The sequence below is a fragment of the Culex quinquefasciatus genome, chromosome 3 (genome assembly GCF_015732765.1).
Source record: "Culex quinquefasciatus strain JHB chromosome 3, VPISU_Cqui_1.0_pri_paternal, whole genome shotgun sequence".
NCBI lineage: Eukaryota > Metazoa > Arthropoda > Insecta > Diptera > Culicidae > Culex > Culex quinquefasciatus.
In genome coordinates, this window is record NC_051863.1 from 42,663,134 (window position 1) to 42,688,312 (window position 25,179).

Below are 25,179 nucleotides of genomic sequence, written 5' to 3' on the forward strand. Positions count from 1 at the left end.
TGACGTAGGTCAGGTTCAAAAAGCTCACTTGAAAAGTGAAGCCGCATACTTTGCCGGAATTTTTGGGAGGGTGGTTTTGTGCGCAGTTAATTAACTCCACTGACAAGGAGCTAATTGAGGATGAATTGGGCCCCAAGTTTTGGTGAACTCTTCAGGCGGAATTGGGGACAACAGCAGCAGGTGAACTTTGCAAATTTGGTTGAGTGATTCTCAATATTTACATTCCATTAGGAAGGAGGGAACTAGCCAAACACACCTGCTGATTAGCAGTTAAACTGATTTGCATCTTTAATGAATGGGAAAGTGGTGTCAAGTGCACGGTGACCCTGGAAGCACGACAATCATGACCAACCTGAGTGTTAGGTAATTTTGAAGTGCTAATGGGCTTGACGAGGTGGGTTCGTTTGAACTAGCTTGGTTTAGTTGTAATATTCAATCGTAATTTTTTAACAGTGTTTTTGAGTTTTGTTAAATACAGAGAAGATTACTGTAAGTTCATACAAAAAAATGAAACAAATTAGTTGTCCTTGCCGTAATGAAATGGAGAAAAATAAGGCCGTTACATATTTTAAAGTTGATGTCCTCTTCTTCTTAAAAAAATACAAAAAAGGGTAAAATAGTCATATTGGCGTTTATACTTCGCATTCTTCAATACCTGATAGCCGTGTGGTTTTTTTTATGGGCATAAGTATCACATTTGTTTCGTAGAGATTTTCTGTCAAACAAGAACCTGAAGTTATACAGCATCGTCTTCAGGGGGGTGAGATTGGGTCTACAAATTTCAGAAACTTTTTTGGAGCCTCGGTATGCCCAAAGAAGCCATTTAGCATCATTAGTTTGTCCATATAATTTTCCATACAAATTTGGCAGCTGTTCATACAAAAATTTTGTGTGAAAATTCAAAAATCTGTATCTTTTGAAGGAATTTTTTGATCGCTTTGGTGTCTTCGGTAAAGTTGTAGGTATGAATAAGGACTGCACAAAAAATGATACGCGGTAAAAAATTGTGATTTTTTCAAAAATATTTTTTTCAAAGGTTGCCCAACATGTGCACTAATTAAAAAAAATGAAAACTGCGACTATTTTCAAAAAAGTTACCTTAAAAATGGCTATAACTTGAAAACGGGGCACTTTATCAAAATTTCACTAAAGTACTTTTTGATTGCAAATTTGATTTTACATCGAAAAATGAAGTTGAAAATTTTGTGCGACCAATATTTCGATTTTTTGAAAAAATCAGTATTGATTCATTAAATAATAACTCGGTCAAAAAATGTTTGCACAACCTGGAAATTTCTAAAAATTTGGCATTTGATGTCCCCTTAAGGGGTTACATACATGTAGAAAATCACAAAATTCATACTACACAAAATTTATTAAATCAACTTAAAAGATGATTTTCAATCACTCCAGAAAGTTTCATGAAGATATTTCGTGACTAAACAGAGGAAGATACGTTTAAATTTTAAGATCAAAATTTTGCCATACGCAAAGCGAGCTGTCAAACTTTGCAAGCGTTTTTCTCTGAACACCAAGTTGACTTACGGGTACCACGATATCTCGAAATGGGGTAAACCAAATTGGCTGAAATTTGGGGTGTGAACTCGCAAGACATATTTTGTGTACATGACGCAGATCGCTTTTACAATATTGCATTTAAAAAAATACAAAAATCAAAAACTGACGATTTTTAATATGAAAAACATAAAAATATGCTTAACTTTTTTAAAAATAAACCTTTTGAAAATCAGCCTTCGTCATGCACACGGGACCGGTTTAATGAGTCTTCACCAAAATTTTGAGCCGATTTGGTCAAGGCAGTGTTGAGATATCGTGGCACCCGTTTTTTGAAAATGCTGTAGATGTATGTCGGCAATGATACAACCAAATGTCTTCAAATTTATTTTGTTGATAGTTGAAAATGTTTATTTTTATGTTTTGAAAACAGATTGAAAAATAAAATTAAAGTTTGTACTCAAACCAACCTCTGACATTTTTGCCGATTTACATGTATGTAACCCCTTAAACATATAAAAAAATAGTGTTTTTTACAGTTCTAGTGACAAAATGTTAAATGTAAAATTAAATTAAAAATTAAAAATTAAATTATTTAATTTGTAGTCCTTATCCATACCTACAACTTTGCCGAAGACACCAAATCGATCAAAAAATTTCTTCAAAAGATACAGATTTTTGAATTTTCATACATCATTTTTGTATAGAAAATTATGTGGACAAACTAATGATGTAAAATGGCTTCATTGGGCATACCGAAAGCACCATAAACATTTCAGCCGGATTTAAAAAATACTAAAATAAAAAAATAAAAAAGACCGATTTCGTAGAGAATTATTCTAAAAAACTCACGCAAAAAAAAAATCATAATGTATTTAACTGTTACTAAAATTGCAATGGTTGTAGAATAATGAACATTTGAGCCGTTGCAAATATCTTTTGATGTTTATTTACCTCGACTCTGAAAGTCGGGTTAAGTTTCTTCAGATAGTCTTTGAAAAATTTTCAACATTTTTTAGGCCCTTGATATCCCCCTTAGTTTACGGTATTCAACAATCATTTCGAAATTTATAAGGTTACTATATCGTTCCCATCACCTTACAATGCGGCACATTTTAGAGCTTCACCTCTAATGAGCATCAACTGGCTGAGTAATGACAAAGAAGAATCCGGCTTTAAATTGAAATGGCCACTGTTTGATTTTTTTCTCCCTCTCTAGAAAAATCTTAACGCATTTCATTAAATTTGCATCTTCGGCCAACCCCGAAGGCAACCAATGACGCGTCGTCCCCATTAATTAGTCTAATTAGGGTGGTGCTACATGGGCGCTTCAACTCTGGATGGTGCTAAAAAAAAGCGTTGACCACGTTAGAGCGGAGCCGCTAAACAGCAGCAGCAGGACAACGCATGTGTTGCTGAGGACAAGGTTTTTTTTTGTAGGGTCGTGATTTGCACGCTCGACGATAAATCTCATGAGCGTGTGTCAATCACATTAAAAAATTGGTAAGCCCCAGGGCGAAACCGGAAAGTTATCCATCATGCAAATAATGGATGAGGTCCGTTTTATCCAAATTGCTGCTGCCTCAGGAAAATTTCCATTTTATGGCGGTAAAATCAAAGTTTGGTTTTTTTTCTGCTCGCTGAACACCCCAAATGGCAGGCCACAATCCCGTGGGAAGAGAAAAACAGGGAACGCTGCCCTTTTTCGGGTTAATCCTTTTTGGTGTGCTTTTTTGACGATTGAAACATATTTCCAGCTTAACGATTTTAGATGAGATCAGACAAAAATGGAGTTACTGATGTGCTTTTTTCTGGAAATCAGCACTGTAACGATAATTGGTTTGCCCTTTTAGCTGATGAAATGCTGTTTTTTTGCATGTTAGACCAAAATGTAATTTGGGTACAGCATGCTGTTCTATTTTTAAAACTAAGGTTCATCATCACTTGAAGATACTGGGGCTTTAGTACACAGGAGAATCATTTTGTTTAAATTTTGAAAATCTGTTCAAGAGCAAAACGGTACGGTAATTCTGGATTGTTTTATTTTAAAATGTGTATTTTAACATTTGTCCATTTCAGGTTGCTTTTCCAATATTCGATATCAACATTTTGAAACTTTAGCTCAACTTTGAGGAGCAATTCTCTGAGATTTCGGTCATTCGATTGTTTTTTTGTATTTTTTAATCCGACTGAAACTTTTTTTGTACCTTTGCTATTTCCAAAGAAGCTTTTTTGCATCATCAGTTTGTCCATATCATTTTCCATACAAAATTGGCAACTGTCCATACAAAATGACATATGAAAATTCAAACATCTGTAGCTTTTGAAGGAATTTTTTTTATCGATTTAGTGTCTTCGGCAAAGTAGTAGGTATGGATAAGAACTTCACTAAGAAAAATAATGATGGATAAGGACTAGACAAAAAATGTCACTAAAAGTTGGTTTGCAAAATGTGCAAAAAATCTTTACCGAGTTATAAATTTTTGAATCAATACTGATATTTTTCAAAAATCGAAATATTGGTCGCAACAATATTTCAACTTCATTTTTCTATGTAAAATTGAATTTGCAATCAAAAAGTACCGTAAACCGGGGTGACTTTGATAGGATTTCAATTTGTTTTTGAAATATTTTCCAACAGGTAAGGTTTTTCTCAAGATTATTATTTTTAAAACATGTACTGGGGTAGGCCACACAAAGTCCATGCACTATTTTGGAAAAAAAGTTTTTTCAATAGTGTTTAGAAAAATAGTTACGTTAAAAATTCTTAGTTTAAATTCCGGGGTGACTTTGATAGTCATAGTTTTTCTTGTTAAAATCATATTTAAACTGTTCAAACTTTATTTGTACGTTAAATGTACCATCACTAAAGTAGCTGATATAATTTTAAAGAAAAAAATCAATGTTTATATTTAGTTAACTAAGTTTATAAGCTTTTTATCAAAATACTAATAAATTTTACATAAAATTGTTGAAAAGTAGGAATTTTGCCTGAAATTTGTTAAAACTAGTTTTGTTTATAAAATTATCGATTTATATTGCATTTTAAACTGAATACAAAGCATGAATCACAAGTTTTCACATTTTACATGAAATTTGTTCAACTGAAATTGCCTTTAAATTTGGAGATTTTTTTTAAATTGTGTTTCAAGGACACATAATTTTTATTATTTACAAACTTATTTAACATTCTCCTAGTGGAAAATTGTCCAAAGAACCCAAAAATGCATTCCGTTTTCCGATTCAAAATCATGTTCATTGAGAAAACCATGACACTTTGAGAAGTTTTAAATAATGACTTTCATCAACATATTCTTAATTATAGTTAACTAAAATTTTAAACATTTCAAAATTTTATGCAAAGTTCTTGTTGAGGTACTTTGAACACTTCTCTACCAGTACCAGTCAGTATGATTCTGAACCATTGCGTACGTATTTTAATTGTACTCTTCATTTTGCGGAAAAATCACAAACCTATCAAAGTCACCCCGGCTATCAAAGTCACCCCGTTTTACGGTACTTCAGTGAAAATTTGACTAAGTGCACCGTTTTCAAGATATAGCTTGTTTTAGGTAACATTTTTGAAAATAGTGGCAGTTATTCATTTTTAAAAATAAGGTTACTTGTTTGCCCACGTTTGAAATAATATTTTTGAAAGGTTTTTCTCTATATTTTGCTTTTTGAACTTCGTTGAAACGACACTTAGTTGTGAGATATTGCCATGCAAAAATTTAAAAACAGGAAAATTGATATGTTTTAAGTTCACCCAAACAACCCACTATTTTCTAAAATATCTCAACAACTAATGGTCCGATTTTCAATGTTAAATTATGAAACATTCGTGAAATTTTCGATCTTTCTGAAAACAATATTTTCAGTTTTTTGAATCAAGACTAACATTTCAAAAGGATCAAACATTCAATATTAGAGGTTTTAATAACTGCATACCTCGTCGAGCCCTCTTAAATACTATGTCTTGAATAGTTTTTTTCTGCTCAAAGTATTAAAAATAGACGGAAAAAAAACAAAATATTTCTGCAACTGTAATAACCCAAATCAAAACGTAAACGTGCCTTCCGATCAACGATGTTATAGGAAGATTTTTTTTGTCGTGAAAATCTCGTCTTTTTAGACACCAAAAAAAAAAAGTGAACTTACATGACAAGGGAATGATGAAACACAAGTCAATTCGGTTTGTTGAAACAGGTTTAAACTTAAGATTCGACGTAACCGGCCTAATCACACGTTTAATTACGATTTTATGAATCGTAGTTAAATTTAAATGTAAACATGCGAAAGTGCAAAGGTGTAATCTATCGATCAATGATGATGTAAGAAGGACATCTTCAAACACTCGACAAGAACGACAACTTGATTAGAACAGCATTTTACTCGAGTCGAGAACAGAACACTGATGAAGTCTGCAAGTAGTAGACGAAATACGTATCTGTCAAGATATTAAAATATGTAGCGGAATTAAAAGGAACAACTCGTCTCTTTGTATTCATAGCATTTTACTCGAAATAAAAAAAAATCTGCTTTACTATTATACTTCATATAATTTCGTAAAATATCACCAACTTGACAATAATTACGAGAAACAACAATTTTAACGACTACTTCGTGCAAGGCTTATTTTCCCTCCAATGGCAAAAACGTGAAAATGTTTACTCTGACCCTGCTCCAAGGACGACGATTCCCTGACCGCCCCCAGTTGCGAGTTGTAGAAGGATTTAGTAGGAAAAAGTAACCTCACCGCACCCACTCTCACCCGGCTTCCACCCACCGTGTTTATTTACCTCTACATAATTAACACTCAACACAGAAAGGACATTACACGCCGCTTTGTGAGAAGGGGAAAAGTTTCGTTTTTTCGCACAGCCAAAAAAAATAATAATAAAACAGCGAGTTGTATCGTTTCTGTTTTTGGGTAATTTATGTCCTCGGCGTCAAAGATGGAGCGCGCTGGAATGGTCACGGCGTGAGTTTTGATGAGAATTAGCAAGAAAAGTGGGAGAGCTTCTTTTTTTGAGTTTGCAATTTCCGTTCCGTCACGGAAGATAGCGATTTGTCAACGGCACCTGTAGAGCGATTCTTGCGTGTTCCAAACTGTCCATGACTTGAAAGGGATCAAGGGAAGGCTTTAAAATGATATTAGAGTAACGCTCGAATCGAGATATTTGAAGTAGGGGAAATTCTCGTATGTTTGGCAGGTTAAGCACTCGCTCCTTTCTTCATCCAATTTGCTGATTTCACTATTTGAACAACTAATTTTGCAAAACTTTTGATAGAAACTTGCTTGCTCACTTCTTATTGAGCTATTTATCACTCGATTTCAGTTTAAAACGCTTTTAATTAGCTTTAATTGAATGTCAAAGTTCTGACCTGCCAACATTAGAGGCACGCTGGAATTGGATGCTGTTTCCTTATCTCTAGGCTTTGAAGACAGAAATGACTCACGACCCCATGCTATTGAACTCTGGCTTGCTTTTAAATTTTGCAAATCCAAGATGATTGAGCGGGAAATTATGCATATTACTTTGGAAGCCATGGCGTGGATTAAATTCCGTCTGACAGCTGCCGTCTGAAGGTTCCCGTCTCAAAATGGCACTGCCGATCCTTGGCGGTTGACTTCTGTACCGCCGAGGTCAAACTGTTTGATTTGCAATTCATCAGCAAAACATTCATCACTCGTTGAAGAATGCAAAAACTGTTCAAAAACTTTGATTGAGAAATAGTCGCCCCCACTCAACGTGTGAACACTTTTGCAGGAATGAACTTGGACAAACTTTTAATTTCAGCTCATGGGAGTCTGGGAACGTGACGACGTGATTCCTTGCTTAAGAATTTCTCAGCGCATATTGTGAGCGTAAATTCCTCGCCAAAAGTCACATCTGCTGTTAGAATTGATTTGAAAATACCTTAGAAGGTACAATCCATTGCATCTGTGAAACGAAGTTCATTTCGTCTAGCGGAATTTCATTAGCAGAAGAGATTGAAAGCAAAGACTTTGGAGTATAATGTCGCCTCGCGGGAAATTGCTTTATACACTCAACTACCAAAGTGGTCCTATCACTAATATTCAATTTACACCTTCTATATTTTTACAGTCCACTGCGGTGCTGTCACAGCTGTTTCCGCTGGAGGAAAGTGAGTACACAAATGCACTAGCACCGAGAAAGTACCCGCGGCAGGCCAATTCGGTCGCGCCTCGTTACGATCATACCCACATTGAGACGATTGATGTCACTTGTGACCAGAAGAATGGCATGTTCGTCACCATCGAGTTCGAGTCGGACTTCCAGGGTATCATCTACAGTCAGGGTTACTTTAACGATCCAAAGTGTCGTTACGTGACTCCGGGTCGGGGTGGGCGACAGTTCTCGTTCACTGTGCCGTTCAATGGCTGTGGAAGCAAGCCATCTTGCTCGGTGTGTTCGTCCGTGGACAACGTGCTGGTCATCCAGAGCGATGAAGATGTTCAGGAAGCTTGGGATACTGCCCGGCGAATTTCCTGCAGCCAGGTCGAGCAGCAACAGAACACCATCTTCTTCAAGCCTTTCGTTGTGGACATGCTGGAAGTGGTCAATGTCCCGACTGCTACAGGAGGCGTTGAATGTTGGATGGACATCCAGCGAGGATCGTACCCAAGCATATCTCCGATCCCGAGTATCATTAAGATCGGCGAAGCGCTCAGTATCCTGGTATATCTGAGAGATCCACGTGGAGAGTATGACGTATCGGTTAGGGATTGTTATGCTTACGATAGCCCCGATTACGATGCACAGGGTACAAAACGACTGCAACTTTCCGACAAAAATGGATGCTCCAGAAAGAAGAAGCTGTTTGGTCAATGGCAAAAGACGACGCAGACTGGCAACACGGGAGCAACTCTCATTGTGCACAATGACATCAAGGCGTTCAAATTCCCCGATCGGATGCAGGTGTTCCTCAAGTGTGATATTGAAATTTGCCGAGGAGGCTGTGGTCCGCAAGTCTGTGAAATCGAAGAACTAGTCAAAGCTGTTGAGGGTTCAACTACAACTAAACGACCAACTCCCGCTGCTACAGTTCCCCCACGTCGAGGAACTCGACCACCGCAAACTATTCCGGCCACGTTCCCAACTCGCGGTCGTCGACCAGTTTCAACTGCTCAACCATCCGTCCCTATCACGACCCAACGAACCGTGACATATACCACGCAGACACCGCAACGCCGAACTCGGCCAACGACTGCCGCTCCAGCGTACCAACCAACCACAACTGCTCCTCAGCGACGCCGTACACGACCACCAACCGTTGCAACCACTGAGTTTGTTTGCGCGCCAGGATCCACAGATGATCGGTGCAACACTATTCTCGTTACCGATAAGCCCAACTGCTATCGAGGTTCTCGAGACCCACGGTGTCGTCAACAAGCAACACCTGCACCAGCTACTACTCCAGCACCACTGCGTTGCTTCCCGGGATCTACGGACCCTCGTTGCCCAACAGTCGCACCAGCTCCAACTACCCCGGCATCTCCTCGTTGTTTCCCGGGCTCAAGAGATCCACGTTGTCCAACAGTTGCACCAGCTCCCACTACCCCGGCACCTCCACGTTGCTTCCCAGGATCCACCGATCCACGATGCCCAACAATTGCTCCCCCAACAACTCCGGCTCCTTTGAAGTGCTTCCCTGGCTCCAACGACCCACGATGCCCAACCGAACCACCGGTAACTACTCCGGCACCGCCACGTTGTTTCCCAGGCTCATCGGATCCACGTTGCCCAACCACGTTCCGTCCTTCTACCGAGCGTGCTACCCGTCCCACAGGACGTGGCACACGACCAACTGGCCGAGGAACTAGACCCCCGAGACCGGTCACCGAGGCACCCATCTACGTACCTCCAGTTGAGAGTCAAAGAACAACTTCAGCTCCGGATTGTTACCCGGGATCGACTGACCGACGTTGTCCACGACCAGTACCGTCAACCCCGCGACCAGTGGAAGAAGTCAGACCATCACCATCTGAGCCCAATTGTTACCCCGGGTCAAACGATCCACGTTGCCGTACGCCTGTGCTCAGATGTACCCCAGGCTCAACTGATCCTCGTTGCCCGGGAGCACGACCCACGACTTCAGCACCAAGATGTTATCCTGGTTCCCAGGATCCATCTTGCTTCGAGGCACCTACGTACCTGCCGCCAGAGCAATCAACAACTACTACACAGCGACCGACTCCACCACCGACCACGGCTGCCCCAAGATGTTATCCAGGATCACCCGACCCACGGTGTCCTCAAACGACTACACGCACGACTACGCAAGCACCTCGCTGCTACCCAGGCTCCACGGATCCACGCTGTCCTCAAACGACACCGGCTGCTCCCACTACGACGCCTGCTCCACGCTGTTATCCAGGTTTGTTAGATGACTGCTCTCTAGTTAAATGTTTCTTAATTTAGCATTTTTTTAGGTTCCTCTGATCCTCGATGCCCAACTACTCCACGGCCAACTCCAACGACGACTGCGGCCCCACGTTGCTATCCGGGATCGACCGATCCCCGGTGTCCAACATCTCCACCAACCACCCAACCTCCCACCTATCTTCCCCCACAAACAACCGCTGCTCCAAGATGTTATCCAGGCTCTTCTGATCCTCGTTGTCCTGTGCAAACCACTGCCGCGCCAAACTGCTACCCAGGAAGTACGGACCCACGTTGTCCCAAGCCCGTAACTACTACACAACGACCTGTGCCTACTACGCAACCGGCGCCCAGATGTTATCCGGGTTCCACTGATCCGAGATGTCCAACGACTCCTCGTCCTACGACCACTGCGGCACCAAACTGCTACCCAGGCTCCACAGATCCACGTTGTCCGAAACCCGTATCGACCACGCCTGCATTGAGATGTTATCCGGGATCTCCTGACCCACGGTGCCCAACAACGCCACGTCCAGCGCCAACGACGACACCGGCTCCAAGATGTTATCCGGGCTCAACGGATCCACGTTGCCCGCAACCAGTAACTACTACACAACGACCTGTGCCCACAACGACACCAGCTCCAAGATGTTACCCGGGTATGGTTTTCGTTTAGGGGGTTTTGAATCATTATTTTTAAATGGTAATCTTTTAGGCTCCACTGACCCAAGATGTCCAACAACACCTCGTCCAACGACAACTGCCGCTCCCAACTGCTACCCTGGATCCACAGATCCTCGTTGTCCAAAGCCGGTGTCAACTACGCCAGCTCTGCGGTGCTACCCGGGATCGACCGACCCACGATGCCCAACAACGCCACGGCCGACCACAACTCCGCGACCTGCACCAACAACAACACCAGCTCCACGTTGCTACCCGGGATCCGCTGACCCACGTTGCCCACAACCGCCACCAACGACTCAACCTCCAACCTATCTTCCTCCGCAAACGACCGCTGCTCCCAGATGCTATCCAGGATCTACTGATCCTCGTTGTCCTGTGCAAACCACTCCGAAGCCCAACTGCTACCCGGGAAGTACGGACCCACGCTGTCCCAAGCCTGTAACTACCACACAGCGGCCTGTGCCTACTACGCAACCGGCTCCAAGATGTTATCCAGGTAACTTAGAGAAGGTTGTTTAAAATTTTGTGAATCATTTCATTACCAACGCTTATGTTTTAGGTTCCAGTGACCCGAGATGTCCAACAACTCCAAGACCAACAACTACTGCTGCACCAAACTGCTACCCAGGAAGTACGGACTCACGTTGCCCTAAGCCTGTGACTACTACACAGCGGCCTGTTCCTACCACGACACCAGCTCTCCGATGCTACCCAGGCTCGACGGATCCACGTTGCCCTGTGCAAACCACGCCGAAACCAAATTGCTACCCAGGTAGTACGGATCCTCGTTGCCCCAAACCAGTAACTACTACACAGCGTCCAGCGCCGACTACGACTCCGGCTCCAAGATGTTATCCAGGTATGGGTTACGACTAAGGTTTAGGTGATTTGAAGCATTCTTTAAAACACGTATATTTTATAGGTTCCACCGATCCAAGATGTCCAACAACTCCAAGACCAACGACCACTGCCGCTCCCAACTGTTACCCAGGATCCACAGATCCTCGTTGTCCAAAGCCGGTGTCAACTACGCCAGCTCTGCGGTGCTACCCGGGATCGACCGACCCACGATGCCCAACAACGCCACGGCCGACCACAACTCCGCGACCTGCACCAACAACAACACCAGTTCCACGTTGCTACCCGGGATCCGCTGACCCACGTTGCCCACAACCGCCACCAACGACTCAACCTCCAACCTATCTTCCTCCGCAAACGACCGCTGCTCCCAGATGCTATCCAGGCTCTACTGATCCTCGTTGTCCTGTGCAAACCACTCCGAAGCCCAACTGCTATCCGGGCAGTACGGATCCGCGCTGTCCCAAGCCTGTAACTACTACACAGCGGCCTGTGCCCACAACGACACCAGCTCTTCGATGCTACCCAGGCTCGACGGATCCTCGTTGCCCTGTGCAAACTACTCCAAAGCCAAATTGCTACCCAGGTAGTACGGATCCTCGTTGCCCCAAACCGGTAACTACCACACAGCGACCAGTGCCCACAACGACACCAGCTCCGAGATGTTATCCAGGTATGAGATCAGGTCTGGGTGGGTGATTTGAATCATTCGTTATAAATAAAATTCTTCGTAGGTTCCACTGACCCGAGATGTCCAACAACTCCTCGTCCAACGACCACTGCCGCACCAAACTGCTACCCAGGAAGCACGGATCCACGTTGTCCTAAACCAGTTTCCACCACACCAGCTCTGAGATGTTATCCGGGATCGACCGACCCACGGTGCCCAACAACGCCGCGACCAACGCCAACGACGACGCAGGCTCCTCGTTGCTACCCAGGCTCGACGGACCCCCGTTGTCCTAAGCCTGTAACTACCACCCAGCGACCCGTGCCCACTACCACACCGGCTCTTCGCTGCTACCCAGGCTCGGCAGATCCTCGTTGTCCAACGACTCCCCGTCCAACGACAACAACCCGTGCTCCGTGCTATCCAGGATCGCCGGACCCGGCCTGCCCACGACCATTCTACACCACCACCCCGTCGTCTTGCTACCCAGGCTCGCCGGATCCTAACTGCCCGCAACCGTACAGGCCCAGCAGTACCAACCCACCGGCCACTTACCTGCCACCACTGCCAGCCGGACTGCGCATCGTACGCCACTTGAGCGAAAGCACGCTGAACGACATCAACGCCCTGGCGGAACAACCGGAACCGGCCACCATCGAGGAGGTTAACGTCGAGGAGAACCAAAACACGCTGCTGGAGCGCAGCAAGCGGGACCTGTCCGAGTCCGCCAAGGAAATCATTTCAATCACGCTCAGCGTAAAGGGCTTCCAGTTTGAGCCCCACTCGAAATAGGGAATTTAACCTCGCGTTAAGAATACGGGATGATTCTTGCAGAAGAAGGAAAAATACTCTTTATTTTTATGTGTTAACACTAGCGAAAGCTGCCACCCCTCCCATAGTCTGTACAAAGATTCGAAGTTATGAACACATTTGATGCTATGAGCTAGTGAGTACCAGGCGTGCAAGCATAGTTTCATCGGGAATCGCTGTCCCCCCCCCCCCTAAAACTGTACATATAGCGGAATGACAAGAAGGATTACGAAGTTGTTGTTGTAAATAAAGTCAAATTGAATAAATGGTTTGTTGATTTTTATTTCTTCGTTGAAGATCAATCCTGTGAAAACGCCAGCGTTGAGCAGTCTGCCGGAACACCAGAGTTGCGGGCCATTTTGGAGTACTTGATCATCACAATCTCGATCGTGAAGATGACGGAAAACATCTGAAAAATGCATGATCAATCAGTGAGTTCTCTTCGAATGATTTCACACTGTGCCGTTGACAAGCAGTGAAATTATGGGAAAGTATAATTTGTAAATGTAAACATTGAGTGTATCCCTTTCACACCTTATGTCAAAGTCCATCGGAGTAAGCGGGATACACTCAATGTTTACATTTGTTTATAGGACCTTATCAAAAAAAAGTCAAGGTATTAAACTTGGAATATATTGATACACCCATACCAAACCCTGATGACATTCTGTGACAGCCAAGCTACTGACTCCCTTTGTTGGCACTTCTGCCAATAAATGTTCAGAGTAAGAATCTCATACAAAGAGCTCCGGTTTTCTTTTGTGTCCTGGGTGTGAAATAACCTAGAACAAATCCGCACTGCTTACCCCAAAGGCGGTCCTCCTGGTGAGGTAAAAGAACCGTTTCCCGGACAGGGAGACCTTTTCGATTCGCAGATGGTGGTAATACCGGTTGAGCTCGTCGCACCAGCCTTCATTGGGGATTCGATGCACCACTTGCAGGGCACGTTTCAGCGTACGGTCGAACTTGGCCGCGGTCAGCATAACCGTACAGGTTCGTCCTACGAAGAAGCACACGGCGAACCAGAAATACGTGAACGATAGTGTCGATTGTTTGGGGCTACGGGATGAGACCTTGGATGAGGAGTTTCAGACACAAAAATTACCGTTTTTACCCCAGACTGTGCAGCAGGATGTAGCACACGAGAAAGATATTGTTGCTGCAGGAGTTGATGACCAGCGCGGACAGCTCGTAGTTCATCGACTGGAGCAGGTCGCTCAGCGCAATGTAGTGGTACCGAATTTCACCCCAGAACGATTCAGCTGGTGGTGGACGTTCGACGCTGGCTGCGACCTCGATTCGGGTGAAGAACTGCCGGTAGCGAGTGTTCATGTAGATGCAAACCACGATCAGGATAACGTCCTGGTAGGTCCATGCCAGTGTTACTGAGAAGGTCACGTACTAGAGGGTTAGGGGACACATAATTTATGAATGATACTACAAGTCCTGAGAGGCTATTGATACCCTTAGATACAGCAGCACTGGAATGTTGTACGGCATCCAGGGCAGATTGAAGACGTAAGCGTAGTTTCGACGAGCATAGTTCTCGATCGCATTGGTGTAAGTCCAGTTGCAGCGCAGTGATTCCATTCGCTGATCGTTGACGAACGATGTTGTGGCGAAAAAGTGTTCCGTGGTAGCCAAGACCAACCACGATCCGGCGGCAAGCCAACAGTTTCTCTTCAGATGTACCTGCCCAAGGTTGTAGCACGGTTTCAGCAGTATCCGCTCGACGTTCTCCACCTGGACCATAAGATGCTCCCAACGGCGGCCCAATCGAATAAGCAATCCTACGATGATGGCGGTATCAGCGAAGAAGTAAGGATTTATGATGTTGGAAAAGTTGACTCCGGTTCTTGCTATCCGTCGAAGCTCAGCGATCGCTACTAGAAATGCACTGGTCATCACAGTTACGCTTAGAACGGTTCGGAGCGAAAACCACCGGAACTGCAGTGCGGATGTGGTTTTCTCGGTGATTCCGACTATCGGAAATAGTCCTAGGCACTGGGCGGATAATATGATTGGTTGCATGATTGAATGGAACGTATCTCTTTGGTTATTGCTAAGGACTGGCCTTGTACTAGAACTTGTACTACTATATTTGAACATTTCTAGCTACGGTATCGTTTCCTAATGAGACTGAGGTGTGCATAGCAAGGTGAATGTCAATGCAGAATTGATTCGGTTTCCTAATTATTGTTTACCGTGAAACCAGTGGAGTTCCATATAATTTCAGCAGAGTGGCTATGCAATAATTAAGGATATGAACGATTTCATGCTCCTGATACATAAATATATTTACTAATCCGGGACTGCGGAGTCGAGTCTTTTTGAGAACCCGGAGTCTGAGTCGACAAATATGAAAAGACGGAGTCGGGGTCGCTAAAACTTTCGAAGCCGGATTAGGAGTCGGAGTAGGCTAACTTTCTAAAGAGCTGAAGGATTTGGTGAGCAGTGAGTAGTGAGCAACCAATCGCCAGCAGTTTAGAAGGGTATTTACTATTCAGTTACGATTAATTTCAAGAGACAATTCAATTTATTCGATCAACAATACTCAGTTCTTATTGAATCGAAATTGAGAAAATTTTAACCTGGATATATTATGCGTTCAAGCAAATGAGACAAACATGTGGCTAAGCACCTGTGCTCAACGCGTTATCAGTATTGAAATGCGTTATCAATAGTACGGTTTTTGAACCAAAAACAAGCCTTTGATTTCAGTCTCGAACTGGCGTTTAAGCGATTTGGTTGTTTCGATTAGTGCCGCACAGTCCCACGTTATAGTAAAGATGCCAATCACTCTGTACTACACCCCAATCAGCCCCCCTGCCAGGGCCGTCGTTTTGCTGATCCGAGAGCTGGGATTAAATGTTGAGGTAGGTATCAATTAATAATGTGTTAATTATAAACCGATTAACCTTTGCCAATTAGTTCAAGCCGGTGGACGTGATGGCTGGCGGTACCCGCACGGAGGAATTCCTCCAAATGAATCCGGAGCATACGATTCCAACCCTGGACGACAATGGCTTTCATCTGTGGGAATCGCGAGCGATTCTGACGTACCTGGTGGACTCTTACGCGCCCGGCCACGACCTGTACCCAAACATCCCCAAGGAGAAGGCCCTCATCAACCGCGTCCTGAACCACGACCTGTCGGCATTCTACCCCAAAACCGTCGGCCAGATGGCGCCCATTTTCCAGCGCCAAACTTCGACCGTTACGGACGAGATGATGGCCAAGCTGGACGAAGGGCTCACCAACCTGGAGCTGTTTCTGGTGCGCAACGATTGGTTCGCCGGGGAGAACCTAACCGTGGCCGATTTGTCCCTGCTGCCGACGATTGCTTCGCTGGTGGTGAGTTCTAAATCAAAGATTAACTCTTGAAAACAACACCTTCAATTCCGCTTGATCGTTGCAGCACTGCGGATTCGACCTGGCCCGGTACCCGAGGCTGGCGGAATGGTACAGCAACTGCAAGGTCCTGAAGGGCTTTGAGGAAGATCAGGGCTGCGCACAGCAGATTGGGGGATTCTTTAAGTCGCTGGTGGCCCAAGAGCAGCAGCACGATTAGATAAATGGTGTGCCGACACTGTGATGTAACCCGTGCTACAGCGTGAATCGATATTATATACGTTTATCAGCGTTTGGATTACTGCTGATAAGAAAATCGTACAAAAATGTGTGTTTGATATATATACGTGGGTTGCCCCATAGCGAGTGATGGTAAATGAAGATAGTGTTGGAATTTGAGCATTTTTGATGAGTCATTCATTCTTGGGCATAAATGATTCGTTAAAGTTGAAGTTTAAATGTACATATCTAACTTTTTGAAAATTCTGAAATTTGCTGATGAGATTTGGGTAAAATCAAAAACATTAAAGCTAGTAAAAAGAAATAACAGTGCATGCTTTTGAAAATTAGAATAAAAAGACGGCATCCAAGCAACAATATACAGAAGTTTGAATGGAGTAATTTTTGGGTTGTTAGAAGTTATAAACTTGTTGATGAAACATGTTTGAAAAATAAATAAATAATTAAGCTAAAACTTTTTTGGGGCCTTCCTGAAACCACTTTTTTGTATCATTGGTTTGACCATAGCTATCATTTTTTTGTATTTTTTAGTCAAATTTGATTAGTTGATAGCCTATTAATTTATCAAATCATGGCTCTGTGCTCTCATCTACATCTTCACAATATTAAATCACCAATATTTGGCCGCCATCCTGGATTAAAACAATCTACATCACGTTAGAGTAGTTTAAGGCTCGACAATCGAAAATAAGACAACAAAACGATTTTTATTTTTATTTTTCGTGATTTCATTGTCCGATGATTTAATTATCCGGAGCGAAAATTGTTCGAGACCTTCGGATAATCAAGTCTATTGATAATCTGTCTGTGTAAAATGGTTATTTAGCGCAATACAATATTTTGTGTGAAAAGTCGAATTCAAAAGCAATATCTTCAATTTTGCCGAAGACTTGATGTCTTACAAACAAATACAAATACAAAGATTTAAATTACAAATACAAAGATTTAAATCATTTCTTTTGCTTTGTTCAAAAGCAACTGTTAATCTTTCTGAAGAAAGCAAAAATAAGAAATTAAATTTTAATGTTTTTCTGGGATTTTATTTCAAGTGAAAAATGTAATGAGAAATGAGTTTAAAAAAATGCTATTCACAGAGTTCTTATAATCTAACACACAAAATTAAAAAGTTTAGTCCCTCGATCATTTCACCTTCTGAAAAATTAAAATATTTGTTTGACAAACTTCCTATTTATGATTTTTTTAATTCGAAAAAAAGTGAGTGATGAAAAAGTATTTTTTAATCATATTAATTTGTGTTTCGTGTTTGATGTAAATTTAAATAAATATTGCTTGAACTTTGCTTTTTATGTTTTTGGTATGATCAGTTGACGTGAAACGTCCCCTGGAGACTCATTTGCTGCATCCTCTTAATCGGATTTATCGGAAATCTCTGCAACTGAAGTAAGCCGTAAATAATTAATTATTCATAGCACTAATTACGTGTGCAACCGGCGCCTATAAGGTCCATTATTAGCACCATTGCACGTATAGCCACACAGAAAAAAAAATCATGGTAATATTACATCTGGGAAGGGGTACATCTTTTATGTAAAAAAAAAAGGTGTAATTTTACCTCTGGAAATGTGTAATTTTACCATTTTCCTGGTGTAATGTCACTTTTTCAGTCTAAATTGAGGTAAAATTACATCATAAAAGAGGTAATATTAAACCTTCCAAAATTCAAGCTTCCAAATTTACATTATTTTTTTCTGTGCAAAGGACGAAAGGCCATACCTTGCAAGCAGAGGCAACAGTGCACAGTATACTCAATTATTTATTTCCCACGATGTGAGTCCCACTTGACTGCGATTACGATGTTTGCAGTACTAATTTCCCAACATTCACGAAACGCCAACATAATATCAACCTTGTCGAGCTCCTGCTCAAACAAACAACAGTTTAAGTCCTTCCGCCAACGGTTTTGGTCATTCATCGTGCAAAACGTCGCCCCCCACGTGCTATTGACTCTGTGTCCTCAACTCCCACACTTGCACATTACAGAATCGTTGAACGGACCCCGTTGTGTGTGTCCTGCAGGTATGGCCAGAAAGCTGGTGCAGGATCGGCTTTTCCGCCGTAGGACCAACAAAGTGACTAGGTAATGGTTGACGAGTGTAGAATGCATAACAATGGCAGCTTATTTTTGGGTTTGGTATTTTATGAAAGGACAGACCAGTTTTTTTTAAATTACGACAGAAAGCCGGCTGTTTAATTTGGAAATCGATTTTAAAAGTAGTTTTTGATTTAGCTTAAATTGTGTGGGCGCATTGGTTCACACATACAAGGCTCCAGTCAATTTTGACATTATAAAACGGCATGTAAATATTCGGATATCTGTATCTTTTGGAGGAATTTTCGGATCGATGTTGCGTCTTCGGCGAAATTGTAGGTTTTCATGAGGACTATTTAGAAAAGTAGGAACATGGACTAGAATGTCGATTTTTGAATTAGTGGATGTTTTGCCTTGGCCTGTCGAAATAGTCGAGCAGCACCAACCTCTTATCCTTGCCCCTGATGCGCGTTGGAGATGGTAGCGGCCAGTATTGGACGGTTGTCATGGGTTTGCGAACCTGGATTAATTCCTAGACAACTTTTACTTGCATTATCATCGCATAAACATGACGAAGTCCAGTATGCAATCCGCTTAAATTACCGTCTCCAAGCGAAGTGAAACATCAAATTACCATTACCACCAAAATAAAAAAAAATGCACTGATTCGACCGATTTCGTAGAGATTTGCTTTGAAGTCATTCGATGTCCGTTGTCAAGGTTTTCAGACGATTTGATCGCCTCCGTTTGGGTGTAGATAGTACAAGTGGGCCCACGAGCATTGAAGATTTTTCTACCCACATTCCAGGTTCAACAATGACATCGCCCCTTCTGTGGAGCGGAAATCTCACTTTGTGACCGGTTAGTATGAAACTTGCCCAATTAATCACGTTGAATTTTAGATTAAATTTTCAAAACAACCTATCCCTCATGGGTTTCCTATGCAGATAGGGCCTTTTGAAAATTTAATCGAGAATTTTAATTTTGAGCAAATTAAGAGCCCTTCGCGAAAACTCTACCTTTCCCCAGAACTGAACCTCTTCAAGCGGGCATCTCGCGAGGACTGGATTCGGGACGGCACATTCCACGACGCCGTCGGGGGCCTCCTGGCAACGGCCCAACTGTTTGCCGTCATGCCCGTGTGTGACGTTACGGCCAAAGATCCCCGCAGGTTGCACTTCTCTTGGTTCAGCAAACGGGCACTCTACACGTACGTGGGGCTAGCCGGGACGGCGTTTGTAGCGGTGAACGCCATCATACGGTTCTTGATGAAAAATTTCAACTTTAACCGCCTGACGACGGTGTTCTTCTACTCGTACAATCTGTACGGGATGTATCGCTTTCTGCTGTTGGCTCGAAAGTGGCCAAAGTTGATGCAGTCGTGGTACGACGCGGAACAGACATTGCCCCAGATGGGCAACGTCGTCGATCGAGGGGCTCTCGCTTGGAAGATCAAGATGATTTCGTTGCTTGTAATAACAATGTCTTTGACGGAACATCTGATCTCTATCATTGCAGCCGTTTATTACACTTCGGACTGTCCGGATATTGGCGATCCGGTGGACTTTTTCTTCAAGTCTAATTTTGTTTTTATTTTCCACTACTTTGAGTACAGTAAAGTGAGAGGATTTTTCATTAAATACATCAACATTTTATGCACCTTTCTGTGGAGCTACATCGATTTATTTGTGATTGTGACCAGTATAGGACTTTCACATACGCTCAAGAGAATCAACGAATATTTGATGAAGCATAAACGAGAGGTGAGTTGAACTTTTGTTAGATATTTGCAACAATATTATTATTTTTTTTTCAGAGCATGACAGAGAAATTCTGGGGTGAACAACGACAAAACTACCGTAACATCTGTGATTTGGTACAACAAGTGGACGATGTAGTTTCCATCATAACCATGCTATCCATTTCAAATAATCTGTTCTTTATTTGTGTATCAATATTGCAAAGTTTAAAGTAAGTACACTCAGTTGCACAAAACCGATTTAATCACAAAACAAAACAACAAACAATTCCAGCTCCCATCCAACGTTTGTCCACACGGTGTACTTTTGGCTCGGCCTAATCTTCCTGATCGGTCGAACGCTGGCCGTGTCGATGTACGCCGCCGAGGTCAACGACGAGTCCAAGCGGCCCATTGAGGTGCTGCGGACGATCCCGCGGGACGGGTGGTGCCTCGAGGCGAAACGCTTCGCCGAGGAGGTTGTCAACGATACCGTGGCCCTCACCGGGATGAAATTCTTCAACATGACCCGGAAGCTGGTTCTCAAAGTGACCGGCTCGATCATAACCTACGAGCTGGTGCTGATACAGTTTCACCAGGACGAACCCGTCGAGGTGGATTTGTGCAAAATGAGAAGTTTCTAGGGGGGCGTGATTGGTTTGCGGGTGGTTTTGCTTTTACGTGCACGGATTTTGGTCACCGTTTTTCTCTTCCGAATCGTTCACCTGAAGTAGCACAAGCTCGTAAGTCACGACGGTACCGGCGACCTATTGTGACGAATAAGATGATGAAGGGTTTGATTATTTTTTTGAAGAATAAAGCCATTCAAACATGTGATGTTGGGTTGTAATAAAGTTGACTTTTGTGGAAGCACTTAGAAGAGGGGAGACGGGACTTCCCCGAAAAGCAAATATTTGAAATGGCGCAGTAAAAAGTCAATTTTGTGACACCTTAGTCTCCATACCTTCAATGTCAGCTTTCTGGTGAGATGAAAGAATCCGTATCCCGAGAGAGCAACAGTGTCATTCTCCATCTGCTGATGAAAGCGCTGAATCTTGAAAAGATAAAATAAGAGAAAAAAACGATATTGAAATTTCCTTCGCAAACGACAGTCTCTAGGGAAGACAGGAGCGTAATTAGGGACGATTTTTATGCCTTGTGATTCTCCGAAAAATCCCTAACTACGGACCATGTTTGCTTCACGCCATTAAGTTTAACTACCAACAGAAACATCATATTGCTTAAAATTTCCCTAAACTTTTCCTCCAGTGCAAACCACCTAAATTTATTGCCGGTCAGGTCACAATCTGGCCATCATTCCGGAATTGCTTTACGCTCCCTAATTTAAAAATGGCCCCACGATATAATCGACCAAACGTGGGGGGATCAGCCTCCAGTTTCGGCTTCCGGGCCAGGAAGAACGTGCTCTGGGGGGTAAATGGTCCTGATCTAGAGAGGCATCGCTTTCCTTAACAAGATTGTTTTGTGCTTCTTGGTACTTATTTCAATCTGGAGCAATTATTGATTATAGAGGATTACGGTACAATATTAGGACAGATTGGGAGGTTGGTTGTAGAGTGAAAAAATGCGCATTTTTGTTTTTTTTTGTAACATGTGAATATAACTTTTTGATGTGTCTAAGCCCGTACAGAAAAGCTCCTACACTAGCCAACAAAATTATAAAAAATGACTGCACATAAGAGTGTTCAGAACATGACTATTCTACAAAACCTCGTTTCACAAGTAGAATATTGTTCCTTGAGCTATTTTAAGAATCTGGGATAAAACAAAATCGCCAAATCGGTCAAGTTTGTATGGGGAAAATCAGAAAAAATATTTGAAAAATCAACTTTCTTACGGGTTTTTTTTTGCAAGGTACGCTACTTCTAAAGTAAGACCTTTATGGAAATTCAATGCTTCGATGCTTTTTCAGGGTTTGTATGGTTCTGGGGATTTTCTAGTTTTTGCATCACCTAGTCATATTTCCTTTTTTTGTTGGTTAGTGTTATCAGCAAGGTCCTTGACTTGGCAACAAGTTGAAAATAATGAGCCATCAGTAGGGAAAGCTATCAGCAGTAGGGTGCCCAGAAAAAATGACCCCCTGCTCCACAAGCGGAAAACGGTTTATTGGGTTATTTTTAGCATCTGTGCAAATTTTGAGCGAAATTGGTTGAGATTAACCCATTGATACCCGAGCCTAAAGTTGGTGAAAAAAATGTTTTTCATACAAAATTGACTTTTTTAAATCGCTAATAACTTTTCAGGATTAAGTTTTACAGTTTTGGTATGTTCTACAAAGTTGTAGAGCATTAAATTTCCAATGAGAATCTCACTTTTGGGAATATTTGGATGTAAGTAGCGCACCGTGTAGACCAAACTGTAAGAAAATTGGGTTTTCCATACATTTTTTCGATTTTTCCCATACAAACTTCACCCCCGAGTATCAATGGGTAAATGTTAACCGATTTTGCTCATATTTGGCCCAGAGTCCTAAAATAGGTCAAGGAACAATATTCAGCTTGTGGAGCGAGGTTTTGAGAAAAAGTCCCGTATTCTGGGCACCCTAATCAGCAGTTATCATAACATTATCTGTTATTTATTAATGAAGATAGCGCCCTCGGCTCTCATGAGGGATTCGGAATGTGCCTACTAAAGCGTCTGTTGTATGATGATGATAATCTCAACACAAGACAAATTTGCTGGTTTTGGAAAACGGCTGAAACGCACCATTAAATCAAATTTATTGCATAGACTAATACGTTGCGATTATGCTATCGAGTCACAGTTAAGTTGTGTAACATGCATGCCAATTGGTTTCTTACTAAACTTAATCTGTACAATTAGACAAGATTTAACTCTGTTGTTATGTTATTGTACGGTTGTATTTGTACAGGCCACAAAACGGCGTTCTCAACTCAGTTCATTCCGAAATGCACGTGCGACAACATGGCACAACATTCAAAGTGCCTAAAATATCTGCTCTGGTTCGAGTTCATGATTAATAAATTACCAACCTCCTTGTTGTAGAACTGGGTCGGCATCGTCCGGAACATGGGCAGCAACTTTCTCGATTCGTCATGGATGCTAGCGGCGTACATGGCCACCATAATCATTCGCGTCATCAAATGAGCCAGCGAATACCACACGTAAATGGCCACAATTAGTCCTGGGACGGGTCTGCGTTATAATGAAAGGGCGGAAAACCTGAATATTTCACATGAAGCTCAATACACTGCGTAATACTCACTTGAGGACACCAATAAGCTGTATGCAAATGAAGAACAAGTTGTTGGTGAAGGAAAGTATCACCAGATAGGCCACCTTCCGCTTGAACAGATGCACCAGCTCGCAAACCTTTTGGAAGTGCTTCCAGTGATCGTACCAAAACAGCTCAGAATGAAACTGTCCCCTTGAGCTCATGATGATCTGATTCATGTGGACCAGATTCTGGCGCAGGCCCATGCTCAGCGTGATGAGAAACAGGTCCACAAAGTTCCAATAGAACGTTAGTATGGTGGTGACGACCTGGGCGACAAATCCCACGTAAATATCATACGCTATAAAGGAGAACATCTCCGGGAAGGCCTGCATCAGGTGCGCTTCCAGCAGATCCTGGATGCCACAACGATAAGCCCGGTACAGACCGGCGGGCTTCGCAAGGGCATGCTCAAACAGGGCGCTCACCATAAGAACGGACATGGTCGTGACCACCTTTCGGTGGAGCTTTTTGTTGCTGGCGGCGAGCAGGGGCTGGTCCGGTAAACTTTGTTCCGTGTTTTCCCACTCCTTCATCAGTTCCGGCCAGCGACGGGCCAGCACGGTGAAGCTCGTGGTTATCAACAGATTGATGGTGAAAAACATCCAAGATACTGGAAAGAGGATAAAACATATTTTTGGTCAATTTATTATTTTGTCTTCAGAGGCTTTTAAATTGGAAACGGTAACATGTTTTTAAAGAAAAAAATAGAGAAAAGCGAATAATTCGAGAAAAATATTTTTGCTAGTGAACCTGTTTATATACAGTCGACTCTCTGGTTGTCAATATCCAAGGGACCGTCGAGGAAGGGAATCATCAGTTTACAGAACGATGCAAAATAAAGACTCAATTGAAAATATTTTTTTCTTGATACCCAGCTATGGGAGAGAATCATGGCAACGTCCATCAAACAAAAACAAACTAATGTCAAACACCCTTCAAAGCTTCGTTTCGCCAAGAAAAATGTCTATGCAAGCCATGAGAAAGTGAAATTATTGACAACCGGAAGAGATCTTTGAAGCAAACAGAATCCAAGGAACCTTCGAAGAAAGAGATCCTTCAAACAAGGGAAAATTTCTAGGAATGAAGATAATTGAAGTATGCATTGCAGATTGAAGGGACTGAAGAATTCATCGATAGATGGAGAATTATTGATATCGAGAAGATCGACAGCCAGAGAGTCGACTGTAATTTCAAAATAAACGTTTATTAGGATGCCAGTTTTTCGGATGAAATTTTGTGTATTAATAGTTGGAATCAAATTTACAAGATCGTATGATTTTTAAAGCGCTTTTTTATAGTATTTCATACTTATTTCGAATAATATAAACTCAATAATCAACTTTGTAATACCTATCAAAATATGTATGAGCATTTTGAATTTAATTTAAAAATAAAACGATAATTTTACTAATGTTTACTGTCCCTTTTTCTTTCTACTCTTTCGAGTTATTTTTCCGAATTATAATTCCGAATTATATCAAGCGACGGCTTTTATTTTAAAATACAATTTTGAATTTTTGTGAAATTCCCACCGCAAAAAAATAAAATTTTAATCAAAAATTAGATATTTATAAAACTAATGATTCCAAGCAATTG

At 42.3% G+C, this 25,179-nt stretch overlaps 5 protein-coding genes across 7 annotated transcripts in view; 3 read left to right on the forward strand and 2 right to left on the reverse strand.

Annotated features, from left to right (window-relative positions):
- Window positions 1–13,217, forward strand: part of LOC6050002 (mucin-2) — a 58,199-nt gene extending 44,982 nt beyond the window's left edge. The window contains exons 3-8 of one of the 3 annotated variants that reach the window (XM_038260245.1): window positions 7,626–9,918; window positions 9,974–10,582; window positions 10,639–11,103; window positions 11,167–11,466; window positions 11,530–12,138; window positions 12,200–13,217. In XM_038260245.1, the coding sequence (XP_038116173.1) occupies window positions 7,626–9,918; window positions 9,974–10,582; window positions 10,639–11,103; window positions 11,167–11,466; window positions 11,530–12,138; window positions 12,200–12,927 (5,004 nt within the window). In that variant the 3' untranslated portion in view covers window positions 12,928–13,217. The remainder of the gene's footprint in view (window positions 1–7,625; window positions 9,919–9,973; window positions 10,583–10,638; window positions 11,104–11,166; window positions 11,467–11,529; window positions 12,139–12,199) is intronic. The other 2 variants (XM_038260246.1, XM_038260247.1) reach the window with 2 other exon arrangements.
- A 26-nt stretch (window positions 13,218–13,243) lies between these two features.
- Window positions 13,244–15,054, reverse strand: LOC6049991 (gustatory receptor for sugar taste 64a). Its single transcript, XM_001866626.2, has 4 exons — window positions 14,410–15,054; window positions 14,060–14,346; window positions 13,752–14,004; window positions 13,244–13,354 (listed from the first exon to the last, which is right to left on the reverse strand). The coding sequence occupies exons 1-4, from the start codon at window positions 15,052–15,054 to the stop codon at window positions 13,244–13,246; spliced, it is 1,296 nt and encodes a 431-aa protein (XP_001866661.2).
- Window positions 15,055–15,695: 641 nt separating this feature from the next.
- LOC6049987 (glutathione S-transferase 1-1) lies at window positions 15,696–16,702 on the forward strand. The gene is made up of 3 exons (XM_001866627.2): window positions 15,696–15,821; window positions 15,877–16,299; window positions 16,364–16,702. The coding sequence occupies exons 1-3, from the start codon at window positions 15,735–15,737 to the stop codon at window positions 16,514–16,516; spliced, it is 663 nt and encodes a 220-aa protein (XP_001866662.1). The 5' UTR covers window positions 15,696–15,734; the 3' UTR covers window positions 16,517–16,702.
- A 1,739-nt stretch (window positions 16,703–18,441) lies between these two features.
- LOC6049988 (gustatory receptor for sugar taste 64f) lies at window positions 18,442–20,978 on the forward strand. Its single transcript, XM_038260253.1, has 5 exons — window positions 18,442–18,634; window positions 19,395–19,447; window positions 19,616–20,349; window positions 20,403–20,557; window positions 20,620–20,978. Exons 1-5 carry the CDS (start codon window positions 18,576–18,578, stop codon window positions 20,966–20,968), a joined length of 1,350 nt encoding a protein of 449 aa, XP_038116181.1. The 5' UTR covers window positions 18,442–18,575; the 3' UTR covers window positions 20,969–20,978.
- Window positions 20,969–24,187, reverse strand: LOC6049989 (gustatory receptor for sugar taste 64e). The gene is made up of 4 exons (XM_001866629.2): window positions 23,572–24,187; window positions 23,339–23,501; window positions 21,289–21,378; window positions 20,969–21,091 (listed from the first exon to the last, which is right to left on the reverse strand). The coding sequence occupies exons 1-4, from the start codon at window positions 24,183–24,185 to the stop codon at window positions 21,002–21,004; spliced, it is 957 nt and encodes a 318-aa protein (XP_001866664.2). The 5' UTR covers window positions 24,186–24,187; the 3' UTR covers window positions 20,969–21,001.
- Between the last annotated feature and the right edge of the window lie 992 nt (window positions 24,188–25,179).

Coding starts and splice junctions, on each gene's coding strand:
- LOC6049989 (XM_001866629.2), bottom strand. CDS start 24,185: ATGTTTTTCACCATCAATCTGTTGATAACCACGAGCTTCACCGTGCTG. Junction 23,502..23,571: donor CAGCTTATTGGTGTCCTCAA/GTGAGTATTACG, acceptor ATTATAACGCAG/ACCCGTCCCAGGACTAATTG. Junction 21,092..21,288: donor CCAGAAAGCTGACATTGAAG/GTATGGAGACTA, acceptor TCGTCACAATAG/GTCGCCGGTACCGTCGTGAC.
- LOC6049987 (XM_001866627.2), top strand. CDS start 15,735: ATGCCAATCACTCTGTACTACACCCCAATCAGCCCCCCTGCCAGGGCC. Junction 15,822..15,876: donor AGCTGGGATTAAATGTTGAG/GTAGGTATCAAT, acceptor TTTGCCAATTAG/TTCAAGCCGGTGGACGTGAT. Junction 16,300..16,363: donor CGACGATTGCTTCGCTGGTG/GTGAGTTCTAAA, acceptor TGATCGTTGCAG/CACTGCGGATTCGACCTGGC.
- LOC6049988 (XM_038260253.1), top strand. CDS start 18,576: ATGGCCAGAAAGCTGGTGCAGGATCGGCTTTTCCGCCGTAGGACCAAC. Junction 20,350..20,402: donor TGATGAAGCATAAACGAGAG/GTGAGTTGAACT, acceptor TTTTTTTTTCAG/AGCATGACAGAGAAATTCTG. Junction 20,558..20,619: donor TCAATATTGCAAAGTTTAAA/GTAAGTACACTC, acceptor AAACAATTCCAG/CTCCCATCCAACGTTTGTCC.
- LOC6049991 (XM_001866626.2), bottom strand. CDS start 15,054: ATGTTCAAATATAGTAGTACAAGTTCTAGTACAAGGCCAGTCCTTAGC. Junction 14,005..14,059: donor ATCCTGCTGCACAGTCTGGG/GTAAAAACGGTA, acceptor CTCATCCCGTAG/CCCCAAACAATCGACACTAT. Junction 13,355..13,751: donor CCAGGAGGACCGCCTTTGGG/GTAAGCAGTGCG, acceptor TGCATTTTTCAG/ATGTTTTCCGTCATCTTCAC.